Genomic DNA, 17737 nt, shown 5'->3' with positions numbered 1-17737 from the left:
GAACAAAGAGGGAAGAAAATCTTACTTTCAGGCATGGGAAAACCATGCTGTCGGTAAAGGTGAACAGGAAGCACTGAGCGACATGTAGATGACAACAAGAACTTATTTGAAGGAAAACTCAACTCCAGTGCAATATTAGCATACAGACAACCCAAGTCTTATCTATTTAAAGGTCATTGTGTTGAATTTTTGTTAAAGTGCTGCTCACTGAAATACAAGTTGATTACAATTTTTACATATTAAAAACACATTGGAAATTTCAAAGACGTCGAGGTCAAGATTTTGCACTGACCACAGACTTCATGCAATAAGTAAATATAAAGGAAAAAGAAACAACAACAAAAGACCAGAATTGGACACACTTGTACATGACAAACACAGCCCTAAGGAGAATAAAAGTTACTAATATGCAAGACAAACATTTGCATAAGAAGCCACAACACCAATTGTTAAGAAATATACATTTCTTTTCTCCTTTAAGGATATTACAGGGTTACTGTTTTTCACATATGGCTTTTTTTTTTCTCTGAATGAGTTTCTGGCATTTGTTGATGTTATGAAATAATCTCACAGGTAAAAAAATGCCCCACCATTCTGCACAGTGAACCAGCAACTCAGTTTCTTCCCCAGTTTGAAGGGAAACTCTCAGGTAGCACTTTATGACAATGCTATTCATTTTACTGTTATTCATTCATTGTTTTTCTCCCAATTGCCTGCGCATTTTAATAGCATGGAAACAATCCGTCTGGTCGTATGCATCTCAGCTCTTAGCATCCCAGCTAAATCCGCAGGAGGCGTAGCATGGCATACACCATGACTGGGAGCAGCTCGACACTGAACGAATGTATCCCTGCCAGGGAAAGCCTCAGAGTTGAACGTGGCTGTAGAAATGGACAGGACTCATTCTACAAAGTAACCATTTCCAGGTAAGTTTGGAACCTTTCACCTGAGTGTATCCCTTTAAGTAAATTTTATATAAAACTTGGAAATTGCAGGGAAAGGGAATTAAAAAAAAAAAACAGCTGTTCAGGGAGCACCTACTAAGTCTTACCCGGACAAATCCTAATTCACACAAATGTAGATCCCCCCCAAATACAAAACACGCCAGCTAGGGAGAAGATCTCCATTCTTACAATTAAGTTTGTACAAAACAAACCTGGCAGCTTCCATGGGGTCTCCTCCTACTTCTTTTAATCACAACAGCAATGATTAGCAGAAATTGGGTTGGTGGCCAACATCAGACTCGAGTTTCAGCCAGGAGGCGAGAGGAAAGCCAAAAACCACTCATCCTGACACAAACATACCAGTCCCGTGAGAGAATGCTAATTGATTTAAGGTCTTTTCTTTAACCTTCAAATTGGAAAGCCTGCGGATAATTTCCAGGCCTAAATTATTCCTCCCCGCCTCTCTCACTCCACCAGATAGCCACTGGAGAGGCTGATTTTTGGTACCCTTCTGTGACATCAGCCACAGTAATGGGAGCTTCTCATCAGTATGGTTTTCTTGGGGAAACCTGTGTTAATGGCAAACAGCTCATGATGGGCAACACTGGAACAGGTGAGACCACAGCTCAGCTTCCTAAAGCTAAGTTCAGGGGAAGCTCAGGTTTTAGTCTCTGTGATAGTTTCTAGCAAGTTCTCGCTTTGGGGGACAGGGAAAAAAGGAGAACAAAGAGGAGGGCGAACAACTATACACTGCAGACAAAAGACACACAAACCTAAAGTTCAAAACCCATCTTTGTTTCCTTTTCTAAAACCTTTCACGAGCTCATCTTGAAAACTGGAAGTTCACATCAGCGTTGGCGAATGGCAACAATATTTGCCTTAGGAAAGGGAGAGCTCAGCAAAATGAGGAGAGACTTTTTTTTTTAACAAATGAAGTCATTTTTTTAAATGTTACATTAAGGTCTGTTGTTGGGTTTCATTGCTGTTAAACAGGATGAAAATGTCACGTCAATGTACAAGATTTGAACTGAAAACTTTGCCTGAGACCCTGTAATATGAAGACAAATGAATAAGAAAATTATTGAAATGGCCTCCCCTAAAGGAAACAATTTTAGGTTTAGATATTATTACTGTAAGAAAAAACAGAACAGGCTACACTATTCTAAACTCACCATCTCTACAGTAATTCATAAGATATTTATATGGACAGAAAACACCACTACGAGTACACACTACATGAACACATATCACATTTTTAAAATTTCATATATGTATGTTCAGGATACAAGATAATAAAGGTTACGGCTTCGCCAATCTCTGCAGACATATGATTCGCTCTCATTAGAGTGCAGTTATAATGACTACTGTGAATAGGGAACTCTTAAAATTGAATTGGCTAAATGTAGTCTTAAAAGCTATAGTCTTAATTGGCTCACTCGCTACTTACCTCAGCTGTATTTATCAGATAATTTCTGTAAATACAATGACCTAAAATGTACTATCAGTGCAGTAAATAGTGTGGTTGCTTTCTATTAAACGCTCCATTTCTTTGATTTCTGTGACCACAATTGGCATTTACTGTGAATGAAAAAGTTGAGTAAAAATTGTGAAGTTATCTGTCTTTAAGAATGTGTGTCCTGTATATATAATATATAGACAGAATCAGGGTAAGTCTTGTTTTCCCAGAGATTGAAAGACAACATATCTACAGCTTATAGAAAGACATTTAGAGGAAAAGAAATGCAGCATCATAGCATTGAACCATGGTGCTAAATGTCATGTAGAAACTAGAATGGAGCTCTACTATGAACGTACAAAATTAGGCACAAATTATATGATGGCGTCTTGTGCAGGGGTGGAAGACATAACCAAAAAACTCACAAATGTAGTTATTAAAAAAAATAAAAGCTACGGGAAGAGAGCTAACACTTCACTCAGACTCAGGGTGTGCAGAGAGGGAAGCATCTGAGTTCATGGTACACTTGAAATGGTTGGTCCAAATGAAGGAAACAGATGCCCAATTGTGACCAGAAATACAAACTTAACCACTTCAGTGGTGTCCAAATCTACCAGCCTTGTCTTACATCCAAAACATTTTCTGACCACTGCTGACCCTCTGAATATACCTTGTCTTGAACTTTTTGTGTCTGAATGTAATCACCGCATTGCTCAGCTCGGTTCTAAATGCTGACAAGTCCAAATTAGCAGTCTTGTAATCCTGCCATTCTGCAGAGGCCTTACTGGCACCCCCCATGACAACACACAGTGGACGCTTCTCAACTGACCAAACCACGCCTACCTACCAGCGCTCACCTAGTTGATCTGCCCCTGCAGGGTGACAACACCCTATGACAACACACAGTGGACAACACATAGTGGACGCTTCTCTAGTGACCAAACTACGCCTACCTACTAGCGCTCACCTAGTCGATCCGCCCCTGCAGGGTGAAACGTGCGCTCAGGGGACCAACCCCACCCCCACCCACACGGACACCATGGACACAGGAAACAGCGCTTCGGGGGCCTGTCTAGCTTTTCACCATGACATGTGACACTACGACCTACTTTCCTACATAGCCACTCTCATGTACAGATGTGAACCGAGATGTGGGTAGAAAGAGGAAGAAAAATGGGAGGAAAGCCGGGGAAAATGTTAGGAGGAGGCAGAGAGAAAACCAGGATCAGGTCTGGACCATCCCACACCACTGGACTAGCACTGGGTGCCCAGTTCCAGATCCTTCACTGGCAGTTTGAGTCCCAAGGAAGAGGTTCCCAAGGGGTCGATCATGTTCTTGTAACGCTCCCCGCGGTGCTGCGCTAAGAAGGGGCCCCAGTCCGGCTGTGGCGAGCACACCAACTTCAGCCTCTGCAAACAAACCAAAGACACGCATGGTCACAGAAGCAATGCACCTTCCTCCACTAGGCATCCCCACCCATCCCCACCCTGCTTGCCACCGCTTTGCCAGAGCCCCCACTTGAGCCAAGAGGCCTCCTACCAAGAGAGGCTGTTAAGAAAATCAGTCCCTATTAATTAATTAGGCCAGGAACAGTGAAGAGGACACTTAGTTTGGTTCACTTGAAATTATTTACATCACTATGCAAGCAATATTACAACTGCTCCATGTTTGCTTTGCACAAGATTAATAGAGGATAAAGAGCCCAGATTTTAATCATGCATTTTTTCCCCTTCAAATGAAGAGAATCCGCAAGCTTCTCTCTCCACTGCCAAACACAGTCTGCAAAAGACATGGGCTCAATTACTTTTGTCTGTCGTCCCAACAGTGGGTTGCTACATCAAAATAATTGGATTTTGTTTAGCATATTTCCCAAAAGTATATAAATGACTGGGGGGAAAATGCAACCCCAGAGGTACATCGCCAAGAGTGAGCAAAGATTTTAATTATCTGTTGACAAAATATACGCTTCTGATGTGGTTCGGCAATGTGGGTTCCTGCAGGTGAGCTCAAAATAATGGGATCTCTAATCCTTCAACTGAAATTTTTATGGAAAATATAATTTGACTGGAACATTTTCTAGAAAAAGGAAAGAAATCATATTTCCGACTACATAAGAGGGAACAATTACATATTTATTACCTATTAAAGTGAAGCTGGTTCTTAGAGCTGTTGTTTTAATCTCTCCTTAATCATCAATTTGCAACCTTTGTGTCCCAAATCAACCATAATGAATTTATATGGCCGACTCATCAGTTTAGAGAATTTCAGCCTAAGACTAAAGTAGCAGAGGCTAACCCAGGTTCTGTTCCCAGGGAGAGAGATTTCTGGGTCAGTTGCGGGGGAGGTGTATCTGGGGCGGAAGTGAGCCGTCCCTGGGGCTCCGTCAGGCCGAAGTCACTTACCTCAAGGGGATAACAAACAGAATTTCTTGAGGATGAAAACTGGGATACAGCTTCAGTAAGAAGACTCCTATACCTTACCTTTACACTGTCTGCATCGTGAGTCCAATGAAAACAAAAACTACCTCCTTGCCACGTGGACATCTGTGTCATGCACGTACTCACGCACCGGGTTCCCACCCCTCTCCTCCCTTCTGGGGCCTCAGTGGGATGTTCCAGACGCCTCTTCCTTTTTCAGCCTGGCTGACCAAGAGCAAAGCCCATACAGCTGCTCTTCTCTGCCCTCTGTTACCTTAATCTAGTCCGATGCTTCTCAAACTTGAGCGTGCATCAGAGTCACCTGGAGAGCTTGTTAAACTGCAGACACCAGGATCCTACTTCCCCAAAATCCAGGTTCAGTGGCGCTGCCTGGAGTCTGATGATTTGCACTTCCAACAAGCCCTCAGGTGAGGGTGTTGCTGCTTGGTCCTGGGCCAAGCCCTAAGTAGCACTGGTCTAGTCCAAAATGCCAGATCCCTGGATCTTCAAGACAGAGGCAGGGCTGAGCAATTCCTGGCATACCTGAGCAAGTGACTTCTCACAAATTACAAAAGCCTGACCACACCTCGCTGGTGGCACAATGGCAGTCCCCTTCCCATCCATTCTGGAGTAAGGGTGGAGATTCTTTGCATTAGAAATAGGAGACAGGCAGCAAGGGATTAACTGATCAAGAAAGACAAGTCTCAGCTCATACCAGCCATGACATTCTACAGGAATAGTGACATTTTAAAAAGCTCGGACCCCTCAACCATCCCCAACACAGGCACAACAGGAAGTGATAGTAACGTTAGGTTGCATAGTAATAGATGTTTAGGAGAAAGGAGGCTTGGACAGAGAAGAACATTGGGAAGGGAAGAATGTGATGTGTGGTTAAAAATCAAACACTGAGAGTTAAACTGCGGATGAGGGGAGAGGAGGAGGGCTCTCCAGGAAAGAGGAGACACTCTGATCATTTATTCCCCAGAGCTGTCAGCCCACTAAGGAACAGCATAATAACAGCTCTACTTGCAGATTGGCTGAGACTCTCCATTAGAGGAATAATACATAACAAAAATGGGTTTAATAGAAACGGCGGCAACTGTAATCACTTAATCACCCAGTCTCCCTCTTGAATAAGTTTACTGAATCTTTTGTTTTTTTAACGTACAGAGCTTTCAGGAGCTCTCCCTTGGGAAAAAATGGCAGGAGAAAGGAGTAGATGGAATTACCTCAATAAATCTGCCAGGGGCCAGATGCATTTTTATCACAAACATAATTGGGATCCAGATAACGGAACAGGCCAGCATTAGCCATCCGAGCACCATGGACCAGTTAGGGTAGCGGTAAGAGCCGTAGGTCATGGGCTCCCACTGGTAAAAGCTGAAGCAAAGGATAAACTGGAAAGAAAAGAGAAACACACGTATTAGGGTGGTGATATGAATTATTCATTCATTCCACAAGATCAAACCCCTGTTATGAATTTGCTGCTCTTGTATCTATTATCTCATTTTATGCCCATGAAAGGGTAGTATGATTATTAATCCATTTTTCAAATGAAGAAATTGAATTTCAAAGAGATGAAGATGACATGCACTTAGCTGCTGACCCTGCACTTGCTGTCCCATGGGACCTGAGCAATGCGTAGGCGTTCGCGGAAATACATACAGACGGGCCGAGAAGACGCACTTAAAGGATCTGCGCCAAGGCGACCCATGTGTGGAGGTAGGAGGGGGGACGGTGGGTTTTTTTAAGCAGTTGTCTACACTTTACATAGTAGATTGTCAAGCTGTTGTTATAAGAAAGAAACCCATTAAGTTTATATATGTTTATTTTTTAAAAATTGTGTCTACTTTGCTTTCCCCTTGAATGGGGTATAGCCCACATCCAGGAGCTGCCTCTAAAGCTGGCGGAGTGAGACCCAGAGCTGTCCCCAAGCAGTGAGTGAGCCGGCAGCTTGGTCCTATAATAAGCTGTGGGACAAAGAGAAGGGACGCCCAGCTCCCTCTCCAATGACTCGAGGTGAACAGGCATCATCACCAACTGGTGAGCCGCGAGCCCGGAGACTGGCATGCTAATCTTGGCTCTGCCACTAATTAGCTGAGGGACCTGTACATCTCAGACTTCTCTGCTATAAAATGGATAGATTTCACTCCAGGTATACAACGCAGGGGTTTTCTGGGAACAGTAGTCTGGTATTTACTCAAGAGTCCCCTCTTAGTTTTAGGAGAGGTCGTGACGTATGTATTTTCTGCCCGTTATCTCCCATCACTACACGCTTGGCCTGGCAACAGCCGTGAGGACTCCTCTGTAGACCTGGCCAGTGCGGCTGAAGAGGAGCAAGGGAATGCACGTGCTGAAAACAGAGGCATCCAGAACAATGGAGCCAGGGTTCTAACTCGTCTAGTCGAGCCTTTGTGGGGAGACGGGGGAATTTCCCAGAAAATTGTGCAGCTCCCTGTATTAACCCTGCCTATAGCAGCAGCAGCCTAGAACAATTTGCTCACATAAGTCCTTTCCCCCTTCTGCCTCTGTCCTCCCATCTTAAGCTATAAAATAACTGCCCAAAAATGATTGGAAGGAATTATGTCAGGAAAGATAATATATGAAAGTGTTTTGGAAAAGCATGAGGCACCACAGGAATGTAAAGCATCTATATTATTGCTGCAAAGCCCAGGCTGCTGGGACAAGTGATAATTTCAATGCAATAATTCAGTATATCAATTCCAAGCAATATGAGCCCGAAGACAACTGTTGAAAAGAGGCTTCTATGGAAAGAGACGTCTACTCTAGGCCCCTTTTAAACATTTGCCCCTAGAGTTATAAGCTTTATTAACCAGTCTATTGGAAGTATGGGCTAATGTAATTACAGTAAGCTGCTCCATTTCATTTACTATATAAACAGGAATACATCTGCTTATGTGCATGCATAACTCAGTAACGTGATCTGACTATGTACACGGTAATTGCATGGAGAAGATTTACAGCTCTATAAATCCACAAAGGCACATATAAAAATGATCAATTTCATTTCAGGGGCTGCAAAGTAATTTAAACCCATAATCGTAGCCTATTCCAGCACACCAAAAATATCCATTTTATAGAAGGGCAAATGGCAAAAAATAAGTGTTGGGCTTGGTCCTTTGACATCCATTTCCAGTTGCACAAAAATCACATCAAACTTATCTGTGCAAACTTGTCCTTTGCCATAAATTTCCCTCTGCCAAGTCAACTTTGACAAAACCCTGCCCTCAGATGGGCTGGCCATGAGAAATGATAATTTCGCTACTGAGTCAGGACCACCCACATTTTTGCTGATGGTAGCCAAAGAAGGCGCTGGAGAGAGACTCATCACTTGATGATGATGATGGAATTGACCACTTCTAATTGTCCCTAGCTCCCAAAAAACACAGAAGGGAATCCGGTTCAGGATGTTTTCTGGGACTTCTCTACAACTTTCTGACCTAAGTTTTATAATGGAAACCAAGTAAAGTGCTGCACAGTTGAGGAATTTCTCAAAAAACACAGCAAGTGCCTAGAATTCCTCTTCCCTGACATTCTGCTCATAAAGAAGATTAAGACTATTTTAATCCAAAACTGGCCAAACTCCCCCTTGGAGGTGCAAGCACTGGGTTTTTAAAAATATATTAAAGCATGGGCTCGAAGCCTAGACAGCCCTAGATTCAATTCTTGGCTCTGCCATCTGCAAACTTTGTGGCCTTGGGTAAGTTCCTTAACCTCTCCAAGCCTCGGTGCACACATCTGTAAAATGGGGAAAGAACCCTCCAGCAGGCAGAGTGGCTGTAAGCTTTAGAAACAATATCTGTAAAGTACCTGCCTCATAACAGACCTCAGCAAATAGTAGTGCTGATTATTATTATGTGATATGTTTCTGCAAAATATAAAAAACTTCCATGAAGCTTAATATCTTCTAGGACAGAAGGAAAAGGAAGATAGACTCTAGAACAGATCCTAACTTTAATGTCAGCCAAATCACGTGTACATCCTGTGCAGTTGTCACCGGGGAAAGTGGCATTGCTCAGACACAGGGAACACCAGAGACCTGAGACTCAGCGGAAGGCACTCGGCAGACGTTCTCTTGCCACCAATTACGTGAATTCGAGTTCTTCACACACATTCCAGTCCTGAGTCCAAGAGACTGAAAGCCTATCTTAATCCTTTTCAACTCTCATGCCCCAAATCCGGTGGGCATTTTCAGACAAATTACAGTCTCTAAAATATGGGTACAGCTGTGGGTGTTGGTATGATGTGCACATCAGTGCAGAGGGAGCTAAATGCTTAATGATTGTCCTGTCTAAACCTCGAGCTTTTCGGGAAGAAATTGAGGTGTTTTGATTAAAACTCATGCTATGACAGCAAAATTAAAAAAGAAAGAAAAAGGAAGGAAGGAAGAAAGGAAGGAAGGAAGGGAGGAAGGGAGGGAAAGATAAAAGGAAGAAAAAAGAAAGAAAAGAAAGGGAAGGAAGAAAGGAAGAAAGGAAAGAAAGAGAAAGAAAGAAAGAAAATATATTTTCTTTGCAATTCTACTTTCATCCTGTCTTGTTTCCCTTTAGAAAAACTGGTACCCATGTAGCAAAACAGGGGTCTTAATCTGGTTTCTAGTGCCACCTACTGGGTCCAGCAAGAATTGTAGCCAACTTCCTCCAGCCTTGCCAACGTGACACCCACAAGTCAGAAAGGAGAGGAAAGGCAAGATCTCTGCCAAGTGCTGTGCTTGACTGTGCTTTGCTGGCAGCTTACAGCACAATAACAAAGGTGACAAAATGTGAAGTCCCTATGCAGATTTACTGACACACGCAAGGCTCTGATCTTTAAGAAGATGAGTGTAAGATGATCCCAAAATGTCATCATCACACTTGAGGATGACAAGATAATCCTCCAAAGTAATAAAAGTCTAATTAACGCTACATCACTTATAGAGCAGCTGTATTAAGTAGCAATTAATAGCAGTAGTTCTGGAGCCAGACTACCTGGGTTTGAATCCAGGCTACTGCTAATTATTAGGGGTGCAATGCAAGGCAAGTCATATAATCTCTGGGCCTCAGTTTCCTCATCTATAAAATGGAGATAATTGTAATGCCAACCTTGCAGAGCTGCTGTAAGGGAGAGATGAGACAATATGTACAAAGTGCCATGACTAGAGCCTGGAACATGGTTAGCACATGGGAAATGTTGTCTGTATTTGTAATCTGCTATCAATACATAAGACAGACTGATATAATGGGAAATGCTCCACAGGGTTGCTCCAAAGACCTGTACATGAGTCTTAGCTCTGCACCTGACCAGCTAGGCACCTTTAGGCAAGTCTTTTCACCTCTCTGAACTTCAGTTTCCTCACCTAAAAGACAAGAATAATGCCCATCCACCAGCTCCAGGTTCACATGTAGGCACATATTGTGTTCAAATGTAAAACACCACATACCCCAGCAAGGTGCTATCTGCACAATAAAGCATGCAATCCTTACAGTTAAAATGGTTGGGGTTACAAATGCCCAGCAGACTTTCCAGAAAATGTTAGGCTGAAATCCAATCATCATCTCTATATCTTCACAGAACCTTTGCAAGCCTGCAAATAAAGCAGAGACCAAGTATGAGGCACAGAGGCAGGGTGTGAGGTGACGGCAAGGGCAGGCACCAGAGCCCCTCACTCAACCGCCATTGGCCAGGGATGGCCCCAGCCTGGTGTCAACATGACCCCTATTATGCAGGGAACCGTCAGACAAATGACTTGCTGCCGGGAAGATTAGGGCAAAGTGAACATTTAAATAGATATTAAATACTCTCTGCAGCGAAGTTCAAAAATGTTAGCCCACGGTGACATCTAAAAAGCTCAGTTCCAGCTTGGTCCCGGCGTCTCAGCACTGCCACCGCCTGGCATCCTCACACGCACAGCCTTATGTGCTTAGTGACAACTCTGGCAAGACCAGTGAAGACTGTGGTCAATAGCGGCATGTATTCTGAAATTTAGATTTGGGATTTAGAGCTAGAGTCACTGTATGCTGGTTTTTGTCCCCTACCCTCCCAAGGACTCCCTTCCAGTGAGTCCCTTCTTTGCTCTGTGCAAGATGATAATGGCGGGCAAAACCCAGCATAAATTCCAAGTGGCCGTCGCCCACTTTGTTGTAACTCAGAGGATTGCTGTCTCCATGATCACTCATCAACTTCACTAAAGTAAAAAGCAGAGGAGATGGTTGTTCTCATGGCCCCACATAACCACCACCCCTGCACCTTCTTGGTTTAGGAAGGTTTTTTATGCCACTCCTTGAAAGAAAAAGACATTGAGAAATGTTTTAGGATTGGGCAGTTTCTTGCATTTTTTCCTGAGCTCATCAGAAGTGTGGCTTTCTTGGAACTGTGGGGTTGATACGCTGAAGAGACCTGGAAAGTCCCCGAGTTTAAGCTCCTTTGTAGTCAGCAGCTCTGACTTAAATATAGTCTCGACTTAAATATTCATCATTCCTTCATCCTCAGGGTCATTTATGTGAAAAGTGGGTACCTGTGGGTCAAGAAGGGCTGACCGCCAACTCCTCCCATCCAGGATACTCCCCTGCACATCCTCTGGCCTTCTTCCTAGACCTTGGCCACTTTCTCCTCCCGTTCTCAGGCTCTCTCAGCTTCCTTGGATTTCTGGGTCCTTTGCCAGGAGCTTCACGCAGAGCAGGGGAAGTCAGTCTCCAGGTGCTCCTCTTTCTGCCTTCACTTGCCACCTCATCCTCTTCTGTCATCACCTCCCCACCTACCACCTGTAGCAACTGCCTTCACCTGCCCAGTGTCCCCCACCACCCCCTCACCAGTCTAGACTTATCCTTCCTGGTCCTGTGTTCTCAATGCCTGCTCTCTGCTACATGCGAGTGGGGAGGGATGGATGTGATTCAAGAAAACAATTTCTTGCTGGAGCAGAAAGCAGAGACTATGATGCTCCTTCCAGGGAACAGAATAGTTCAACTCAGTCCCTTAAAAAATGGCCCTGATAATGCTCTACATTTTGATCTGGGTGCTCGCTCCATGGGGGTGGAAATTCATAGAGCTGTATATTCAAGACAGTGTTCCTTGTGGAGAAAGAGAACCTTAGTACACTGTTGATGGGGAATGTAAATTGATACCAACATTATGGAAAACAGCATAGAGTTTCCGCAACAAACTAAAAAGTTACCCAGTAATGGGATCCAATAATCCCTCAACTGGGTATATATACAAATGATTTGAAATCAGAATGTTGAAAAGAGATCTGCACCACCATGATCACTGCAGCATCAACGGAATGAAGCTACGCGTCCACCAACAGATGAGTGGGTAAAGAAAACCTGGCGTGTACACAATGGAATACTACTCAGTCTTTAAAAGGAGAGAAATGGTGTCATTTGTGACACGGATGAACCTGGAGGACATTATGCTAAGTAAAATCAGCCAGGCACAGAACGACAAATGCCACATGCTCTCACTTATATGTGGAATCTAAAAAAAAAATCAAACACATAGAAGCAGAGAGCAGAATGGTGGTTACCAGTGGCTGGGGAGTTGAGGGAAGGAGGAGATATTGGTCAAAGGGAATAAAGTCTCAGGAGAAATAAATGATAAGTATTTGAGATCATGGATATGTAAATCAGCTTGAGTCCATCATTCCACATTGTATACATATATCCTAGCATCATTTCATACCCCATAAATATATACAATTATAATTTGTCACTACCCAATAAAAAATAAATACATAAATAAATAAAAAGTAATTTATAATGTATGTATGTTATACTTCAACGGTAAAGTTTACCCCAAAAAGTCCACTGTAGCCACCACCATCAAAGGAATGGCTCCTGGGGCCTTCCACAGCCCTCAGCTCCTACTTCCTGCCAAGCTCAAACCCAGAAGGCAGCCAGCCCTCCCCACTGTGAATCTTCAGGCCTCCTGGCAGGAGCCATCACAGAGGACAGCCAGGCCTCAGGGTCGCTACAGAGTAGGCTGTGCTGGGAACAGTGACAGGGATTCGCCAAAGGCAACTTTTCTCAACTCAAAAATTTCTCAGGTTGCAGTTAAGCTTCGTGTTCTACTTTAAAGTAAACGTGATAGTGGCCAACCACAGGTGTGGTACAGCAGAAGGGCACTGCGCTGGGAGCTGGGGTCCCAGCATCGAACTCCAGTTCTGCCTCTAATTCGATGTGTGATCTTAAGAAAGGCACCCTCCCTCTCTGAGCCTCTATTGGTTCCCTGGGAGGACTAGGCCAAATGAGCTCCAAGGGCCTTTTTGGAGAGGTCACTCCAAGATGCAGGGAGACTCCAGGTTGCTTTCTTGGGTCTATAGGCAAGAACTGCATGCTTTGGGCAGTTGACCTGACCATCTTTGTTGTGTTTTGGTTTTCCAAAAAATGTAGGGGGTACAAGTATTTTTTGTTATGTAGTAAATTGTATTATGCTAAAGTCAGAGCTTTCAGTATGCCCATCACCGGAATAGTGTACATTATACTAAATAGGTAGATTTTTATCCCTCGCCCCCATCCTACCCTCCCCCTTCTTAGTCTGTAATGTCCATTACTGCTCTTTATGACCATGTATATCCTTTGTTTAGCTCCCACTTATAAGTGAGAACATGCGGCATCTGTTTTTCCATTCCTGAGATACTTCACTTAGGATAATGGTCTCCAGTTCCATCCAAGTTCCTGCAAAAGACATTATTTCTTTCCATTTTATGGCTGAGTAGTATTCCATGGTATATAAATACCGCATCTTCTTTATCCACTCATTAGTTGACGGGCACTTAGGTTGATTCCACATCTTTGCTCTTGTGAATAATTCTGTGATAAACATTTGGGTGCAGATGTCTCTTTTATAAAATCACTTCAGATACTCAGTAGTGGGATTGCTGGATTTGTTTGCTTGTTTGTTTCCTTTAGTTTTTATCAAACACCTTCAAATGAGTAGCCTCTGGATACTAGGCCTTCTAGGCACATGTGAGGGGAGAGAGCCAAATAAATAGAAATCAAAGCTAAGGCCATCAAAAACATTTACAAAACACCAAAATCAGGCCTCAGTTCTTTAGAAAAAAAATTCCAAACATTTCTATTATCCACATCAATCCTGTTGCCAAGTTGTTCCTGTCCACCAAACCATCCCCAAGAGGTGGGGGCATGTGGCTGGATGGGCACAGCGCTATGACAGGGCTCAAAGTTAGACCTGGGGAAGACACATAGACAGCCTCCTATGGGAGGAGGGAGATGGCATTAAAAGTGTTCAAGCTTCCCAGAGGGGACAAAAGGTGGACCTCAAGCTGTCGGTAGGGATGTATGATGGGTGCTCAGCCTTCAGCAAGAGGCAGCTTGATGCAGAGGAGTAGCTCTGGGCCTTAGAGTGAAAAGGCTTGGGTTCCAGGGCCAGTTCAGACCCGGAAAAGTCACCTCCCTGCCCCAGGCCTCACACGAGGGCTCTGGACACCTGGCCTCTGCCCCAGATAGGCTCCAGATCCTATGATTGCTCTGTCTGTTCAGCCAACTTGCAGGCTGGCCCTATAGACACAGCCCAGGGGCACCAGCTGGGAGCCACAGGGCAGCCTGCCTGCCCCGTGCCCACTGCTGCATCAAGCTCTCCAGTCCCTCCAGCCTCAGCCCAGCTCCCATGCAGTCCCAGCCTCCCACACCCTGGCCCACACCCACATCCACACCTGACTCCCTTTCCGAGTCAATGACTATTTTCACCTTAGGCCTCTGTTTATACAGCTTCCCCTGTCTGCTCCAACCTTTCCACTGACCCAAATCCATCTTGCCTTCAAGGCCTAACTCATGATAAAGGAATTGTTCCTGAAACCTGCAGAATGTGTAAGAAAGAAGCTTCCCTGCTGCATGACCTTGAGTCTGAGGGGCTAAGACAGCACGTAGTCAGGACCCAAAAGGGATCTGATCAGTTCCTTCTTAAAGACTAGTCTGAATTAGCAGAAAAACAGCAGGGAAAAAAGAAAAAAGGTGGTGAACTCATGGCTACTAGTCTAGACTCAACAGATTTGAGGCTTAGAAATCAGCCCACAACAAACTCCATACAACCGAAAGATCCTGAACTGGGAAGTCAAGACTTGCTTCAACCAACCAATCACTTTCCCCTGTGGAACACTGTGGCTTCTGCCTTTATAAACCACACCCTTGTACTTTCTCTGGATATAGTCTTCATGGAGCTATTCTCCCTCTGGTGTGGCCAGGGCCAGCTTCCTGGCGTGAGAGCTGTGCAGCCACACAGCGCCCCATGCTCAGAGGGGCACCACACCTGTTTAGTGCTCTCCAGCTACTATCTTGAAATTCTTAATAATTTTTTAACAAGGGACTCCACATTTTCATTTGGTACTATGTCCCACAGATTATGTCTCCAGTTCTGTGTGTACCTAAGGACAAGTAAATCCCCAAATTATTCTTTGACAGTTCATGTGAAGGCCCCGTTACTGAGAACCAAACCCTCTGTGTTGACTTAGCTTTTCCCTGCCTTGGTTGGCAATAAACTCAGCTTAACACTCCCTAAGTCTCAGTGTTTATTTCTTTTATATTCTTTCATCTCTGAGATGCCACCATGTCAAGGTTGTCCTGACTACTCTTGGCCTTCCTTTATCTCTGGGCAGCAAAAGGGCTCACACCCAGGGATGCACAGCTTAGCATTGACCTTCTCAGTATTTTCAGTGCATTTGCTCCTCCCTGGTAGCCTGTTGTCAAGTTCCATGAGTGAGAGAAACTACCCCTTCCCCCCTCCTCTTTCCTAGGAGCCCACAGGGCATACAGTAAGCACTTAATAAATACCTGTTCATTTACTCACATACATTTACCCTGTGAGTTGTTCATGAACTAAAGCCTCTCATTCATAATATTATACTTACCGAGTCCCAGCAAATGGAGCTGGGGTACCCTACACCCTGAAGTGGGAGGTGTATACAGTGACATTTCAGCCAGCAACATAATTGAAAATGGAGCTCAGGGAAGGGGCTCATGCAGGAAAAAATTAAGCTTAAATTTGTTGAATTCAAGAGGGATTTTTGTTTTGTTGTGGTGATTTTTTTAATTTTTGTTTTGTTTTCTTTTGTGCTTAAAAATTCTTGCTAAAATAAATTCAAATGCTGTGGTGAATCAGGAAAAAAAAACCCTGCTGAGTTCAGCCAGCAAGATGAGCAACAAGAACTAAAGACAGACATACTCCATCATGTGAAGGGCATTGCCTGATGTGGACCTAACATCTCTCAAAAACATGTGGAGAGAGAGGCAGTCCAGGAGGTAGAATGTGAAACAAGTAACTGCCTGATGTGGAAAACAGATCAAGACCATTTCACATATCGAGATTGGGGAAAATGTACAATGAAGAACCAAGCAGTTAGCAGGCAGGAGGTCTTGGTGGTGGCCATTTGATCACATTGTTCTCCCAGCCAGAAAGCCCCTACATTGTCTCCCAAGAAAATGCAAACACTTTCAAAGTGACTCTGCTTGGTCTGTTTAAGAGATCACTTCTACACCAAACTTGAGGAGTTCCACTTTTAAACCTGGATACCTCAAACCTGGCTACTGGCCACTGAAGCATGTTGACTTAAGAACTTCAATCAGCTATTTCAATCTAATGACAAAACTTAAAAATTATACACACCACATTTCAAACATTTGAATGATATCCTCTAGAATCTAGAGGTTATTAGAAATAAGAAGAAAACACAAATCTCTGCAATTTGCTTTCTTATTTTTTTAATTGTGTGGCCAAGAAGGGAATGCAGCAGGTGAGTCGGGTTCCTTTTCACCCTTCACAGATTTATGTTCAACTACCTTAAATGAACCTTGCACTGGTTTGGGGTCTCATCATCTCAATAAAGAATGTACCGTACTCTGTGGAGTATAATTTACATACCTGTACATATTTGTAGCAGGCTTTTCTTTGCATCACTAACAATGATGTTAGGTTATTTCAACTATTTCTTCCTGAGATTCACTTCTTAAAATTCTATCCAGATCCAAATCAGACATTCACACCCACTGCAGAAGTCAAGTTCAACCTGAGCCCAGCACAGAGAGACCAGAGGATTTCCTGGGTGGTCCTCAGGAAAAATAGCATGGCCCAGGGATGGAAGGACTCAGGATTTATTTTTTTCTTCAGAACTAAGAAATCTACCGCTACATTTATGTGGGGCCGGGGGTGGCAGAAGCTATGTAACTTCTAAAAACAGAAATATTTAACACTGAAAGGTTTCTGTTTTAATGCTGCTTTTAAACCACACTGAACAGCCCTGTTTTACAGGAAAGAACCACACAAATGTGCCTTTTGTGACGATTAGCAATTAGGATACAGGTAAGGGAAGAGGTAAACGGGATGGCTACTGGCACATGGGCCAGTGCTACAAATGATGTGCTTTCCTGCTTTCCCAACAGACCATCTGGCGACATCAGCTCACATGTGGTCACGAGGGGTTGAATTGCCAAAGAAGGACCTTGGAGGCCTCTCCTTCCCTCTCCTGGCAAGGATTCTTGTATCTGTGCACAAAGTTAAGATTCACCGGGGTGGATTTCACTGGGTTTCTGCTACTCTCTGCACAGGTAGACAGCACTTTGAAGCCTCACCCTAACCCCGGCAGCAGGTCTTCAATGCAGCATCACGGCAGGGTCCAGGCTGTCTTATCAGCCAAATGTGCTGGCAGCTTGGTCTCTGATCTCATCAGGAAAGCTGGCATGCCTGCCCACTTCTCTTGCCAGGAACTAAACTCTCCCTGCAGTAGGGACATGATCTCCAGTCTGGGACAAATTCTCCTTCTGCTAATGCCAAAAACTGACTACAGTGTCATCCTGTTTCTGGAGTATCAGGAGGTTTATACAGGAGGTTTCCTTTTTACATCTTGATTCATTTTAATAAGTTGTCCAGGACAGTAAGACACTGTGAAGCACCTGTTGGGTGGGAGGCTAAC

General features: G+C 43.9%; 1 protein-coding gene across 1 annotated transcript in view; it reads right to left on the bottom strand.

The window, feature by feature from the left end:
- Positions 1-3462: 3462 nt before the first annotated feature.
- SLC6A5 (solute carrier family 6 (neurotransmitter transporter), member 5) overlaps positions 3463-17737 on the bottom strand; it is a 56411-nt gene continuing 42136 nt past the window's right edge. The window contains exons 14-16 of the mRNA XM_012643491.1: positions 10302-10402; positions 6048-6215; positions 3463-3810 (exon numbers count right to left, since the gene is read on the bottom strand). Coding sequence (XP_012498945.1) covers positions 3655-3810; positions 6048-6215; positions 10302-10402 — 425 coding nt within the window. The 3' untranslated portion in view covers positions 3463-3654. The remainder of the gene's footprint in view (positions 3811-6047; positions 6216-10301; positions 10403-17737) is intronic.

This window comes from Propithecus coquereli, unplaced genomic scaffold, assembly GCF_000956105.1.
Source record: "Propithecus coquereli isolate 6110/MARCELLA unplaced genomic scaffold, Pcoq_1.0 Scaffold198, whole genome shotgun sequence".
Taxonomy (NCBI): Eukaryota; Metazoa; Chordata; class Mammalia; order Primates; family Indriidae; genus Propithecus; species Propithecus coquereli.
This window is presented reverse-complemented; position numbering and strand designations above follow the sequence as displayed.